General features: G+C 40.0%; 1 protein-coding gene across 4 annotated transcripts in view; it reads right to left on the bottom strand.

The window, feature by feature from the left end:
- tox (thymocyte selection-associated high mobility group box) overlaps positions 1-14,182 on the bottom strand; it is a 549,408-nt gene extending 535,226 nt beyond the window's left edge. For all 4 annotated transcript variants that reach the window (XM_072571585.1, XM_072571583.1, XM_072571584.1 and 1 more), the window contains exon 1: positions 13,725-14,182. Coding sequence is in view for 3 of the 4 variants with exons in the window: in XM_072571583.1 (XP_072427684.1) it covers positions 13,725-13,826 (102 nt within the window). In the remaining variant the exon portion in view is untranslated. The remainder of the gene's footprint in view (positions 1-13,724) is intronic.
- Between the last annotated feature and the right edge of the window lie 1,453 nt (positions 14,183-15,635).

Below are 15,635 nucleotides of genomic sequence, written 5' to 3'. Positions count from 1 at the left end.
CCCTTGGTTGTTTTACCAAAATGCAATACCTCACATTTATCCAAATGACAGTTTCCAGAGTCTGACTGGGCTGGCAGGTTTCAGCCTCATTATCTCACTTTGGGTTCTCCTTAACTCTTACTGCCAATGCTATATCATGCCTTCTTCTTGCCCTCCTGATCTCCCTCTTAAGTATACTTCTACTGCCTTCATACTCTTTTAAGGATTCATTTGATCTCTCTTGTGCTGACATATGCTTCTTTATTGTTCTTAACCAAACCCTCAATTTCTTTAGTCATCCAGCATTCCCTATACCTACCAGCCTTCCCTTTCACCCTGACAGGAACACACTGTCCCTGGACTCTCGTTATCTCATTGGGGTAAAAACAAGGGCTGCAGATGCTGGAAACCAGAGTCTGGATTAGAGTGGTGCTGGAAAAGCACAGCAGGTCAGGCAGCATCCGAGGAGCAGGAAAATTGACGTTTCAGGCAAAAGCCCTTCATCAGGAATAGAGGGAGAGAGGCATTTATCTCTCCACCCCGGAGGCTTCCTGCCTCTATTCCTGACGAAGGGCCTTTGCCCGAAATGTTGATTTTCCTGCTCCTCAGATGCTCCCTGACCTCCTGTGTGTTTCCAGCACCACTCTCATCCAGACTCTTGTTATCTCATTTCTGAAGGCTTCCCAAATAACTAATGATTATAATGATAGTTTTGTGCCAAGTTGTATATTTGAGTAAACTCTTGCTTGGTTGACTTCAATGCAGATGCCATTGATCGCAGTCGGATAGCCAGAATATCCAATCCTTTGTCAATATTTTTTCTGGTGCATTACAATGATTGATTAACATCACAACAGCATCAGCTGTGGGTTGGTTGGGATCACACATACCTTGGAATCATAAGGTTTGAGTCCAATTCAAGATCTTAAGTAATAAAATGCAATAATTTAGTGCTTTGCTAAGGAAGCTGTTGGTATCTTTTGGACAAAGTAATTAAATTGATACCACATCTACTTGCTTGGTTGGATGCTCAAAAAGTCCCACATCAGTACTTTGAAAGAAAAAAACAAGGGTGTTATCCAGTATATACCCCTCAGATAACATCATCAAAACAGTCTGATCATCACCATATTATTGGTTGAAAGTGTTTGATGAGTGAAAATTAGCGACTTCATTTCCTACATTACAACACTGACTCCACTTCAGAAAGCAATATGTTTGTGGTAAAGCATTGAGTGATCGTGAAAAGTTCATGTCTTTATTTTATGGACTTTAGGCAGACATTTAGAGTCATAGACTCAAAGGGATGTACAACACAGAAATAGACCCTTTGGTCCAACTCATCCATGTCAACCAGATAATCTAACCTAATCCAGTGCCAGTTGCCAACATTTGGCCCAGATCCCTCTCAACCCTTCCTATTCATATACCCATCCAGATGTCTTTAAATGCTGTAATTGTACCAGCCTCCACCATTTCCTCTGGCAGCTCATTCCAGACATGCAGCACCCTCTGTGTGAAAAAGTCACCCCTTAGGTCCCTTTTATATCTTTCCCCTCTCACCCTAAACCTATAGTCCTGGACTCCCCCACACCAGGGAGAAGATTGTTTATTTATCCTATCCATGCTCCTCAGGATTTTATGAACCTCCAACGCTCCAGGGAAAACAGCGCCAAACTGTTCAGTCTCTCCCTGTAGCTCAAATCCTCCAACCCTGGCAACATCTTTGTAAATCCTTTCTGAACCCTTTCAGGTTTCACAACATCTTTCTGATAGGAATGAGACCAGAATTGCACGCAATATTCCAACAGTGGCCTAACCAATGTCCTGTACAGCTGCAACATGACCTCCCAACCCCTGTACTCAATACTCTGACCAATAAAGGAAAGCATACCAAACGCCTTCTTCACTATCCTATCTACCTGCGACTCCACTTTCAAGGAGCTATGAACCTGCACTCCAAGGTCTCTTTGTTCAGCAACACTCCCCAGGATCTTACCAGTAAGTGTCTAAGTCCTGCCTTGATTTGCCTTTCCAAAATTCAGCACCTCACATTTATCTAAATTAAACTCCATCTGCCACTCCTCAACCCATTGGCCCAGCTGATATACTCTGAGGTAACCCTCTTCACTGTCCACTACACCTCCAATTTTGGTGTCATCTGCAAACTTACTAATTGTACCTCTTATGCTCACATCCAAATCATTTATGTAAATGACGAAAAGTAGAGGACCCAGCACCGATCCTTGTGGCACTCCACTGGTCACAGGCCTCCAGTCTGAAAAACAACCCTCCACCACCACTCTCTGTCTTCTACCTTTGAGCCAGTTCTGTATCCAAATGGCTAGTTCTCCCTGTATTCCATGAGATCTAACCTTGCTAATCAGTCTCCCATGGGGAACCTTGTCAAACGCCTTACTGAAGTCCATATAGATCACATCTACTGCTCTGCCCTCATCAATCTTCTTTGTTACTTCTTCAAAAAACTCAATCAAGTTTGTGAGACATGATTTCCCACACACAAAGCCATGATTTTCATCAAAGCAGTTCACCTAAATGAGGGCAGCATTGCACTATGGAAACCGTATGCTCCTGGATAAACTCAAGTCTCTCCATGATCAGATGGAAACATGGTTAGCACTGCTGCCTCACAGCGCCAGAGACCTGGGTTCAATTCCTGCCTCAGGCGACTGACTGTGTGGAGTTTGCACATTCTCCCCGTGTCTGCGTGGGTTTCCTCCGGGTGCTCTGGTTTCCTCCCACAGTCCAAAGATGTGCAGGTCAGGTGAATTGGCCATGCTAAATTGCCCATAGTGTTAGGTAAGGGGTAAGTGTAGGGGAATGGGTCTGGGTGGGTTGCTCTTCGGAGGGTCAGTGTGGACATGTTGGGCCGAAGGGTCTGTTTCCACACTGTAGGGAATCTAATCTAATCCAATCATTGCCGTAGGTGATGGCTTTTTTGCAGGTGCATATTTTGAGAAGCCTTTCTCCTCCAGATTCAGAGCTGGCAGTTCGCCAATTGTGCCAATCCAACTAGCAATAAGGTTACAAAGGGAGAGTATGTTCAGAACCAGGGGTTAGTTTAAAAGGTATGGTTACATTTAAGAGTTATGATGGATCTGGGATTAGTATCAGATGAAGGAGTTGATTTAAATTTAGAATTATATTTGGGATTATGATTAGGTTTACGATTAGGGTGACATTTAGAGATTAGACATACCATTTTTTATTCACAGTAACTAATTTTAAACACTTTACCTACTTGCCTGGTAAACAGTAAACTGGTTCATCATTCTCCATATTTCACGAGCTAAAATGCTAATACCAAATGCTTACATTCTGAAAGACTATTTTCAGTAAATAAATTACAAAATGAGATAAAGTGCAGGAAAAATAAAATGAATTATTGTGTCAGTTGAATTTGCATTGCAATCAGTAACCATGGAATAAAATGAGACACGATGCACTAATGCAATGAGACAGCAATCACGAGCATGGTTATCAAAAATGCTGAATAGTGTTACAAAACTGAAAAACTTTACATAATATTTGACCACAGATTAGAAAGTCCCTGCACAGTATCACATTCTGTGGCTTAAATTCAAAAATATGTTTGCGTGAATCAAAACTAAGTATGAAATCTAGATTAAATAAAACTGATGATATCAACATGTTTAAAATGCTACTGTAAATAGTTTCTTTAATGTAAATGATGGCAACATATTTCTGGTTTTGTGTGCTTTTCTCTGACTGGCTGAAAAATAACTCTAACTCTTAGAGGGATATAGTTAGTTTCAAATAATACACAAAGTGATAAATCCTGACCTGTCAATATGGACCTCAGTAGTAATTGAATACATATAATATACAATACATTGAAATGAATGCGGCCATGCACAGCATCTGATATTCACAGATAATATGCAATTAAAATCCCTTTTCACATTCCTGTGTGGCTGTCAATCAAGAGAAAAGTCTATTTGACAACACTCAATGAACCATACATACTAACCACTGAACAGGAACTTAAACAGTACCAGTCTTTGTTAGAAGCAGGAGAAAATTCTATCTTGATTAGTTGTATTAGTAAGACATCTCTTTTTAAATGTTGACATGAGAGGAATTAGAAAAAAATTGAAATCTCATAATAACAGGCAGGTTTTTGTGAAGTTATATTTGATATTCCTGGGTTTGAATAAGGAACAGAGCTTTAAATATTATTTTTTAATTGCTAGTATTTAACTCAGCAGGTCTGAACATTTTAAAGATTCAAAATGGATGAATACTTTAACAATGTTTGTTCTGCCACACTTGATCACATTCTAAATGCATATTTTTGACTAATACAATTCAGTATTGCACAATCTACTAAATATTGTCAATCATTGACATACCTCTTCACTTTGTCAATGAGATTTTGATTTCTGTTTCTTGATCAAGATGGCAATAGTAAAGAATCAAAAATTTTACTGCATTCAACTCAATTCCATTGTGTGATTTTGTAATGTTATGCCTGAGGTTGGACTGTACTAACTCTTCTCTAGTCCCCTCCTCGACTGATTATAACAACTTCCCGATTTAACTCGAGTGGTGTTATGATCATTTATACAGGCTTCTGACTGTAACTCGCAGAATATGAGAAACAATTCAGCTAGGTTCCTTTTGTCAACAAACAATAATTAATTTAGCTCAAATAAAACTGAAATTAACATGCAGGAATATTGATAAAATAGTTTTAGATGGTTCAAAGATACATTTGAGTTATTTTATAACCCCCCAAGCCTCACTTGAGGCAAATATAGTAACTGAGAAATGACGGTTGCACAGAATACATAGAGACATAGAATCATAGCACGGAAACAGACCCTTCAGTCCAACTTGTCTGTGCCAACCAGATTTCCCAAACTAAATTTCCCATTTGCCTGCACTTGGTCCATATCCCTCTGAGATCCCATAGATTTCATAGTAATCACCCTAAATCTCATTCAAACTTCATAAGGCTTATGTTTGTTCATTTATGATGACCTGGCCTTGAAAGTGCCTCAAATACCACTCAATAACTGCTCATAAGACCATAAGACATAGGAGCAGGAATTAGACCATTCAGCCCATTGAGCCTGCTCTGCCATTCAATCAGGGCTAAGTTTCACAACCTCATTCTCCCGCTTTCTCCCCTTAACCCTTGAGACTCAATAGCTCACCACCCGACGCCTGGAGACTCCCTCACCACCTGACACCTGGAGGAAGAACGCCTCATCTTCTGCCTCAGAACATTTCAACCCCAGGGCATCAATGTGGACTTCACCAGTTTCCTCATTTTCCCTTCCCCCACATCACCCTAGTTCTAAACTTCCAGCTCAGCACTGTCCCCTTGACTTGTCCTACCTGCCTATCTACTTTTCCACCTATCCACTCCACCCTCCTCTCTGACCTATCACCTTCATCCCGCCCCCATCCACCCATTGTACTCTCTGCTACCCTCCCCCACCCTCCTCCCTGACCCATCACCTTCATCCCGCCCCCACTCACCTATTGTACTCTATGCTACCTTCTCCCCACACCCACCCTCCTCTCATTTATCTCTCCACCCTGCAGGCACTCTGACTGTATTCCTGATGAAGGGCTTTTTCCCGAAACGTCGATTTTCCTGCTCCTCGGATGCTGCTGAACTGCTGTGCTTTTCCAGTACCACTCTATTCCAGAATCTGGTTTCCAGCATCTGCAGTCATTGTTTTTCCCTATCTATCTCAGTCTTAATTACACTCAATGCCCTGGCCTCCACAACCTTCTGTGGTGATGAATTCCATAGATTCCCCACTCTCTGGCTGAAGAAGTTTCTCTTTATCTCCATTCTAAAATGTCTTCCCTTTACTCTAAGGCTATGCCCTCAGGTCCTGGTCTCTCCTACCAATGGAAACATCTTCCCAACATCTACCCTGTCCAGGCCATTCAGTATTCCATATGTTACATTTAGATCCCCCCTCATCCTTCTAAACTCCATCATCTTCTAGTGGTCCATTTTTTTGTGGGACTGTGCTCCATAGGATTCTTGGAAACTACAACTCAGACCTTCCTCACAGGTAGAGATCCAGGTTCTCACACACTCGCTGAGGTGATGCTGCCTCTGGCTTTGTTTCCTTGGCGATCACCTAGCTCAGCTGCACTAAGCAAATACAGCTTGTCGTTTCTACAACAGCCTCACCCCCAATAAACATCCCCCTACCTACACCACCCCCACACACAGACAGACACATCTCTATCTCCCTCTGTCTCTCTCTCTCTCCACACCCCCCACACATAGTGAGCTCTCACACTTTGGACTTCCCTACACTCTCTTCATAAACTTGCAAGGGTTCAGAAAAGACTTACAAGGATGTTACCAGGGTTGGAGCTATGGGGAGAGGCTGAACAAGCTGGGGCTGTTTTCACTGGAGCATCGGAGGCTGAGGGGTGACTTTATAGAGGTTTATAAAATCATGAGGTGCATGGATAGGATAAATAGAGAAGGTCTTTTTCCTGGGATGGGGGAGTCCAGAACTAGAGGGGCATAGGTTTAGGGTGAGAGGGGAAAGATATAAAAGGGACCTAAGGGGCAACTTTTTCACTCAGAGGGTGGTATGTGTATGGAATGAGCTGCCAGAGGATGTGGTGGAGGCTGGTACAATTGCAACATTTAAGAGGCATCTGGATGGATATATGAATAGGAAGGGTTTGGAGGGATATGGGCCGGGTGCTGGCAGGTGGGACTAGATTGTGTTGGGATATCTGGTCAGCATGGACAGGTTGGACCGAAGGGTCTGTTTCCATGCTGTACATGTCTATGACTCTATGACTTTCACTATATAGATCTATTGAAATGCTCGAGGAGTTCCCACAGCCCCACTTATGCTGAACCTCAATATACTGCAGCTCTGCCCAACAGAGTCTGCTTCTCTCTTCCTCCTTCACACACTGTCTTCATGGCCTCTGTCTGTCCCCTCAACAATGACCTACCCTCCTCCCTCCCATGCTGCCCTGAGTGACCTAAGGAAGTGCTTGCCACAGAAGGTACCTAACATTTTGGAACAGTCAACTTTAATGACTCTTAGAGCTCTCTGTTCCTTAAATGTTACCATTTTCACAGAATTCTGGTTTACACCACAAAATAAAGGAATTAATCACAATACTTTTACAGATTCGTAAGCATAAAAATGGATGAAATATCCCAAACTGGAGCCACATATTTGTGTGGTTGAAATAGTCCAATCCTCTGTCACTACAGAATGCTTTTGGAGACCTTTGAACTATGAGGATGAAAGCTGATGGTCAACAGTTACCTGCTATTGCTTCCTTTGGTTCCAATCCTCATTCTGAATGAAATAACAGTTGTTCACAATGCTCAAACCAGTTTGGGAATTTCTGAACTGTATATAACTACAAGTGCTGCTTAAATTGTTTCAAAGAGTGTATGTGCGAGAATCAAGAGACAGCAGTTCCCTCTGCTGTTAACTTTCTCTTTTGGAAAAAGTGAGGTTGTACAACAGGAGAGATGCATTCATTTCAACATTTAATTAACACAAGGCAGTATGTTGCTAACATGTAATACCACTTAAAGATAACTAACTTCAAGTGTGGCACCAGTGTGTAAGGCTCCAATTTATTGCTTGTTGCATTCCATTGGTGAAACATATCAGCATGTTATTAACTAAAATAATTTCTAAGTATCAGAAACAAAACCTAGAAGTAGGAGCATATAGGATGTGGAAAGCAAAGAATTAAGAGTTGTCCAATTCAGTCACTAACAGAACAACTGCAACAATATATCTATTATACCATGGAATAGCCCCGAGGATATTAAGTTTATGTCCTACTGAAAAATCTTCAAGCAAACAATCATGAAATTTCTGCAATAAGCCTTAACAGAATATATCATCAAGCTCACAAAGTTGGTTCAGTATTCTCAAACAGCAGTCTAAATCATAGAATTGTCATAGTGCAGACAGAGACTATTGGACTTATGGAGTCTGCAATGACCCTCTGAAGAGCATCTCACCCAACCCTATCCCCATACCACCATATTTCCCATGGCTAACCCACCTAGCCTGTACATCCCTGGACACTATGGGTAATTTAATATGGCCAATCCACCTAACTTTCACATCTATATACCGTGGAAGAAAACTACAGAAGCCAGAGTAAACCCATACAGACACAGTGAGAGTGTGCAAACTCCACTCAGACATTCACCCTAGGTTGGAATTGAACCGAGCTCCCTGACGCTGTGAGGCAGCACTGCTAACCACTGAGCCACCTTTTGTAATTACTTAATAATTTACCATGGCTTAACAGTAAGAAATATTAATTTAGGTTTTTCCATTCTGGTCCTTTATAATGCTCTTTGTCCAGTTTGGTCACCCACAAGAAGGTTATTTATTTACACTGTTTTAGATTTTAATGTTTATGCCCTCTCCCAGCAGCTGAATATTTTTCCAGTGAAATTAGAAGCTTTCTGCATTTCCCACGTTGCAACAAGTGTAGAGCTCTCCTATTGGTATTGATCTGACCTGAGGAGTGTTTTTACATACAAACTGAAAATTTCAACACGACCTATGACTGGAACTGAGAGCAGCAACCACAGCTGTGTGCCAGGTTTTCTGACAGAGCATTAGATGACTTCTCTCAATTCCAAAAATTAAGAATGTAGTTAATGAAACCATTATTCAAATGATATTCATTGTTCAGCTATGATTTAGAGGAGCCGGTATTAGACTGGGGTGGACAAAGTTAAAAATCACACAACACCAGGTTGTAGTCCAATAGGTTTTTTTGGAAGCACTAGATTTGGTGCTCTGCTCCTTCATCAGATGATGCAGCGCTCCGAAAGCTAGTGCTTCCAAATAAACCTGTTGGATTATAACCTGGTGTTGTGTGATTTTTAACTTTGTTCAGTTAGTGTTTCTTCACAGAAATTATGACCTTAAATTCTGTTTAAAGTCTGTGCAAATTCGCCGATGTGATATTTGCCTATGATACACTGACTATACTTGAAAAGTAATTCACAGGTTAGGAAACACTTTGAAACATGCTGAAGAGGTGAGAGACATGACATAAAAAGACACTCTTTCTTACTTTAATTTCAATTCAGTCTGTGATAATTATTCAACTACTTTATTAAACAGGTCAGAAAGTATACAACCACGGCCATCAACCCAAATTAAGTACAATTAACATGATCTGCAAAAATCTGGCTCATGTTTCTAAATGAGGTGAGCACAGATGCATCTTTACTGTAGCAACAGTAAACACTAATGAGTGTCACATATGGAACATGGCAGAGTTGATCAAACTACTGTTCCCACTACAACATAGATGAGAAAACAGGAACTCCTAGCAGTGGACAACTTTGTTTTCTTGGCAAAAGTCCCACAGGGTGCATTGTTTTGTTTGAAAACACATACTGAGAAATAAATTTTAATGTACTATACCTGGCTAACTTAACATCAATCTTTATAACTATCATTAAAAATTGAACCAGAAGCATTTACAACTGATGGATTCCTGAAATGTCTGTTTTTATATTAAACAGGCACTTAAATACATAACAACAATTTGAAATTCAGTGATACCATATGGTGATTTTTTTTCTGTTGTTAAGTGTTTTTTCTAGATTGTTCCTAGCTTGCATTCTGCATTAGTAATTCTTTCTTTTGTCAAGTTCTTTTGTGTGGAGAAAATTGGCAGCAGTCCAGATTCAAAGTAGATCTATTCATTTGCTGACCATATAACCAATACCATTCTCGCTCACATCAGCTGAGACAATAAAAGACTTGCTTCATCACTGACGAATGGTGTATATATTTTTCTGTGTCTGTGTTAAAAAGGTAATACCATGTCTGAAACTAACAATATAATTTCTCATTTCTCATTCACGAGCAAGCAGCTGCTGAAATACCCATCACAATAAAAACTTCATTAACTGCCAAAGCAATCATTACAGCAAAACTGTCACCATCATCTAAACTGTGAATTGAAAAGGTGCAAGATTCGAAAGCTGAAAATGTGCCACTTGTGCATTGATATATAATGTGAAAATAATGCAAGATAAATGTGGAAAGTGCAAATAGAGATAGGATTGATAAGGATTTTGTAACGATTAAACTCAAAGTATTGAATTTCAAAAGGTTTACTGCCATTCCTATAATAGAACAGTACAATTGTCGTCTTCAAATAGATTCTTGCAGCGGGAAAGAAAATCAGACTAAAGTAAGCATTACTTCTGCATAAAGCTCTAATCAAAAATAGTTTTCTGATCAGCAGAATATTTTACCAGAAGACATCCCCTGTATAATAATTTGAAACAGAGCTATATCTAAATATTTAATGTCCATCTCTAGTCCAGCCTTTGCCAAAGGGTCACGCATGGTTGTCTTTAATGGTTTTCATGTAACTTTGTTACTAATTACTTAAAATTTTGGTTAAACCAATGAAACTGAGTGAAATGCCAGGTAGGTGCTTAAAACAATGACATGTTTGAAAACAACTATAGGATCTAAGCCACATCATTGAGAATGGGCTAGTATTTTTTAGAATCTTACTATGAAAATTTAAATGTACAAATTTAAATGCTCAAACAATATTCCTGGAACAAAACTATATTTTGTAAACATCCAGTTAAATACAAGAATAAAAAATACTTGATTAAATGTGCTTAATTAATGTTAAGTACTATTTTCTTAAAGCAATGAATGTGTTACATGCTGTTAATTTTAGAGATGTAAGGGCTCAGATTACCACAATTTGAACATACAGTAAGTTTGCAGCCCTCTTTGTTTTGCAGCCTGTATCGATTACCACCAGAAAACTTGCTCCCCATGGCATCTGTTTACTTGTGCCTGTCCGATGTGATGCCAGAAATACTTTAGTTTCTGGGGTGGTAATATGTTATTTAAAACTAGATTAGTTTGTTAAGTGTTCTGAGGGTCACTTCAGGTTTGACCTTTTCTGTGTGTATCAGTCAGACAATGATGTATCATTAACGCATAGCAGCTGTATCCCAATTGATACCATGAACATAACAGCTTTTTATAGTTATCAAGGGAGCATAGAAAGGGTTCTTTTATGAATCACTAAATGTGATTATTACATTATATGACCTGTACTTTTCAAAAGAGCCCATTTGTTCAAACCTTACTGTTTTGTGAAAAGTCAATACATGCAGTTACTAAATTACTCCTGTAACATTTTTAAAAAGTTATTTGCTCTTTTTTGCAACAAGTTAAAGGACTGATAATAAATGGCTTCTGAAATGGTAAAGAGCAACCCTGAGCAATTCACAATCGCTACTAATGATATACGGCTGACTGGAGAAAACTGCAGCCAGATCCATTTACTCTGAAAGGTCAATTCTTACTCAGAGCGCTCAAATGCTCACAAAGAAAATGATAGTTTCACTAAAACCAATCAAATAAATCACCAGCATCATATGAAAATGAATAAAAGGACATAACAATAATTAGAAAACCGATTCACGTTCACTGTAAATATATTGAACTGGCAAGTTAACAATTATTTGCTTATAACAGGCAAAGTGATACATTTATACATAACAGGAAAACATTTCTGGTTTTTATGAATTACTATCATGCCCACAGTTCCTGAAAATGAACTTTGAGGTTAGAGTGATGCATGATGGAAACAGACCCTTCAGCCCACCCAATCCATGCCGACCATTTTTCCAAACTAAACTAGTCCCACTTGCCTGCATTTGGCCTATGTCCCTCTGAACCTTTCCTATTGATGAACTTACCCGAATGTATTTTAATCATTGTAAGTGCACCAATTATCACTGTCCTGTGTTCTCAGCAATAATTTATCAAGCAATTTATTAATTTCATTTTGTTTCCATTCATTCAAGTGAAGGCTCAAACATTATTGTAAATAATTACACCGAGAACAAAGGATACTCGAGAGTTAATTTAAAGGCTGTCATCCAAACTTGGGTTCAACTGGCACCATAAACTAAGAAATATTTTATAAATACTTCCAACACTGAGGCAAGATTAGCCTCAAAGTTACGTATACCTGTTACTTTCACAATAGATTAGAATTTGCACATTTCTTAATAGTTTAAGGTCTTTTCATGTTCCATATTAACTGCAAAACATTTTATTAATTCATTGTATTTATATGGGTTCAATGAGAAGAAACAGAAACAAGCTTAAAGGTGAGTGTGTATTAATCTAAAAAACACAGGGGAAATGTGTGTTAGGTATGTAGATGTTACTTTAAAAATGCTGTCTCCACTAAAAAAGGAGGCATTCATTGTTTTATCTGCACTTCCTTCTCTTGTTTTAGCGCGTTATTGGACACCAAACCTGATAATGCACCTGTTCATGATACACACGCTGCTCACAACAGGGTAATGATGCTTTGTTATGTCACAACGAAATAGGAACTTTTTTGTTTCCTAGTTTTCAGAGTCTGAGCCTATTATGTATCTCACCACCTGAATTGTAATCGGTTACAGCTAAACTTGAACAAATTCATTATTGTTAAACGATAATAGTCATTGTATCATGAAAACATTAATTTACAAGAATTGCACAAAGGATGCTTTTAAAAGGAAAGTGGTAGGATTGGACTTAATGTTGCACTGGGTTAATTATATCTGTAATTAAATATATCCATCATTGCCTTATGAATTAAAATTAATTAAATAATAGGGTTAGATTCTATACACTGATGCCGTACTAACACAAAATTAACCATGAATATTTAAGTTAAATATCTGCTGCATTTATATATTCCAGCTTCAGCAATATTGATTTGTTGATGTTATTTTTGCTGCTGCTTTATCATAGACACAAATCAGGCGTACACTTTACTGAAGATTTCTGTTCATGTCTCATACTCAGCTACTGAAAGGTCCTCTGTGTTTGTCCCGTAGTCTGACCCAAATACAACAGCATTCCGTCCATTTTTGTCTGTTTATATAGCAGATACCTCACACATTTGCTCTAACCAGCCTTGTTTGAATTGCTTTGCTACTCAACACTGGTGTACTCGGGGCACTTTCCAAACACTAGGTTTCAGTCAACTTCAAACTCATTCCAACTAATATAACCACCCAATACCAGCAGACACTTTGTTAACGTGAGTAAACGGACACAATAGGAACTGACTAATTTTATGTAAACCCCGTCCTTTATGCTTGAATATTAAACACATTAAAAGTCAGCCAGCATGTAAAGGAGATTTTGAAAGTTAATTGACTAGTTGGTTAGTAGCCACTGGAAGATGGGATTAGGGTTTGAAATGTGTAGCCTGCTGACATTATATGTGTAACAACGAGACGTGATGCACAGCACAAGCCGCTTCTGACAAAGCTGCACTCTTGTTCAGAGATTGGAAAATGTTCGGTAACAACTGTTAGTGATAGCGCGGGATCACAACCTCACCATTTCAGACAATGAAAGCAAATCAGCCGCAACTAGTTTATGCAGTTTTACTCCCAAACCACTCAGTACTGGAAACATCCTGCGATTATAAAAGGAGAAGGGGGGAAAGCCAGGGTTACAGGACATGGATGTGCCCCTAACATCCCGGCTGCCTCACTGAGTTACAAAGGGGATCTCAGCAGCAGCAGCTCAGAGTGAGTGGCCAAGAGCAGGTACCCAGTGCACTGAGAGTGCCCACCCCAACTCCAGAAACATTCAACCAGACACCAAACTAACAACATGCTTGAAAGAGAACGGAAGTTCAATCACCTTATTGCTATAGTATGGATCTAAGCAGTGTGAAGGTCCCAGGCAGGGAGAATCTGTGGAGATGGTAGCTGGAGCAGTCTGCAGATAAAACGTCACATCCATCTCAGTGAATTTTGCAGTGAACACATTCAGCAGCTTCCCCTGTGTTTCTCTGGGCTGTTGGTGACAGCAGAAAGAAAGAGAGAAGAGACAGGAGGAGGCACACCTTCCCTGTCTCACATCCGTTTGTGGTCTACAGTAACTCTCCAAAAACACAGTGCAGCAGCAGCCTGGAGTCTCCTACTCCCAACAGTCCCGCAACACTTGGACAAATCCAAATGAAAACTGAGGTCAGGAGGAGAGCGCCTGTTCCCGAGGTGAGCCCCCCTCCCTCCGTCCCCTTTACAAAGAGGAGAATGTGCAGTTTGCTTTCGGCAGGAGAGAAGCTTCACTCTGAACCAGCGAGTCGACACAAAGAGAGAGGCTCCAGCCGCAGCAACAAGCTGAGGCAGCCAGGGGGCACTCTCACCGAGCCCCACTCAGGCAGCAAACCATCCAATTACACTCAGCTCCACTCACACAAAGCCATACATTATCCTGCCTAACAAATGGTTTGTTTTGATGTTCAGAAAATGAACCATTAGACAACATGCCAGTACAATCATTCTGGGCATTATTAACATATCTCAACGTCTCTCCCCTCCCAACTAATTCATTATCTTCAGCCACCAATGTCCTACCCTCTCCACCCACAGCCTGTGAACAGTTTGGCAAAAGTGTATTAGTAGCAACCCCTCCATACCTCATTTAGTTATTCATTCACAAAGCTACGATTGAACAGTGTGCAAAGAAGTTAAACTCTCTGCTTTCAGATTACTAATCATCAACTTGAAACACTGACTTCCTCCACCGATGCTGCCAGGACCCTCTCTCCTGGTTATTTTTTGAAAGTAAGGGCTGACAGCGGTTGAGGAAGCCACTAGTCAGTCTCAACAAGAAGCTCTTATTTTAGATAAGTTGTAGTTTATTGCCTGATAACAATCAGGTGTAAGTTACAGAGTCAGATAGAGATCATTGCTCTGACGATAGAGATGCCTTTAGATATAGCTCATTGTCCTACAAGATCCTAAGATGTTCTGACATCAGTCCAACATCAGTGATGGAGCCTACTGCAGTCTCCAGTATTAACCATTTTAGAAATATTAACTCAAACTATATCACCCACTAAGCTTTCTCCTTGGTTAATATTTATACATTCATGCTTCAAATTATATTTGTCATTACCCCAACTCCACCTCATCCTCATTTCCACCCCATCCCCGTCTCCACCCCATCCCCGTCTCCACCCCATCCCCGTTTCCACCCCATCCCCGTTTCCACCCCATTCCCATCTCCACACTATCCCCAAGTCTCTGAATTCACAAACTAAACTGACCTGGAACTTTCACGTTGCGTTTTCTTTGACTTGGATGATGGGGAGGTCTTTAGCGTGAGGACTCTTGGCTCCGATTGTGTTTTTGGCCCTGAGTTTGTTTATCTTGGAAGATCTTTTATTTCTTTGATGTTGTTCACTGAGAAATATTGTTCCTGATGAATGCCCCTTCCTGGGGAACCCTTAATCTCTGGGATTTTATTCACAGAGGAACTCTACTGAGCTGAATCAGATGCTTTCTCCAAGATGCCACCTGGGGGATATTTACTCTCATCCCTTCCCTTAATGGAAGACAATTGCTCTGATGAAACAGATATTTTCTTTTCTACAGTATTCCAGATCTCTAGATCAGCCAATTTATCTTTGGTTTTGTTCTGAGATTGTGAATGTTGTTCATGTCACCATTATGCTGGCTCCTATGGAGTTGTTATGTCTTCAATCTGTGTGAGCAAATCTTACTGTTCATTCTGCTAATGCACCTGTACAGAAGTCTGTACACT

This window comes from Chiloscyllium punctatum, chromosome 5 (genome assembly GCF_047496795.1).
Source record: "Chiloscyllium punctatum isolate Juve2018m chromosome 5, sChiPun1.3, whole genome shotgun sequence".
Classification (NCBI taxonomy): Eukaryota; Metazoa; Chordata; class Chondrichthyes; order Orectolobiformes; family Hemiscylliidae; genus Chiloscyllium; species Chiloscyllium punctatum.
This window is presented reverse-complemented; position numbering and strand designations above follow the sequence as displayed.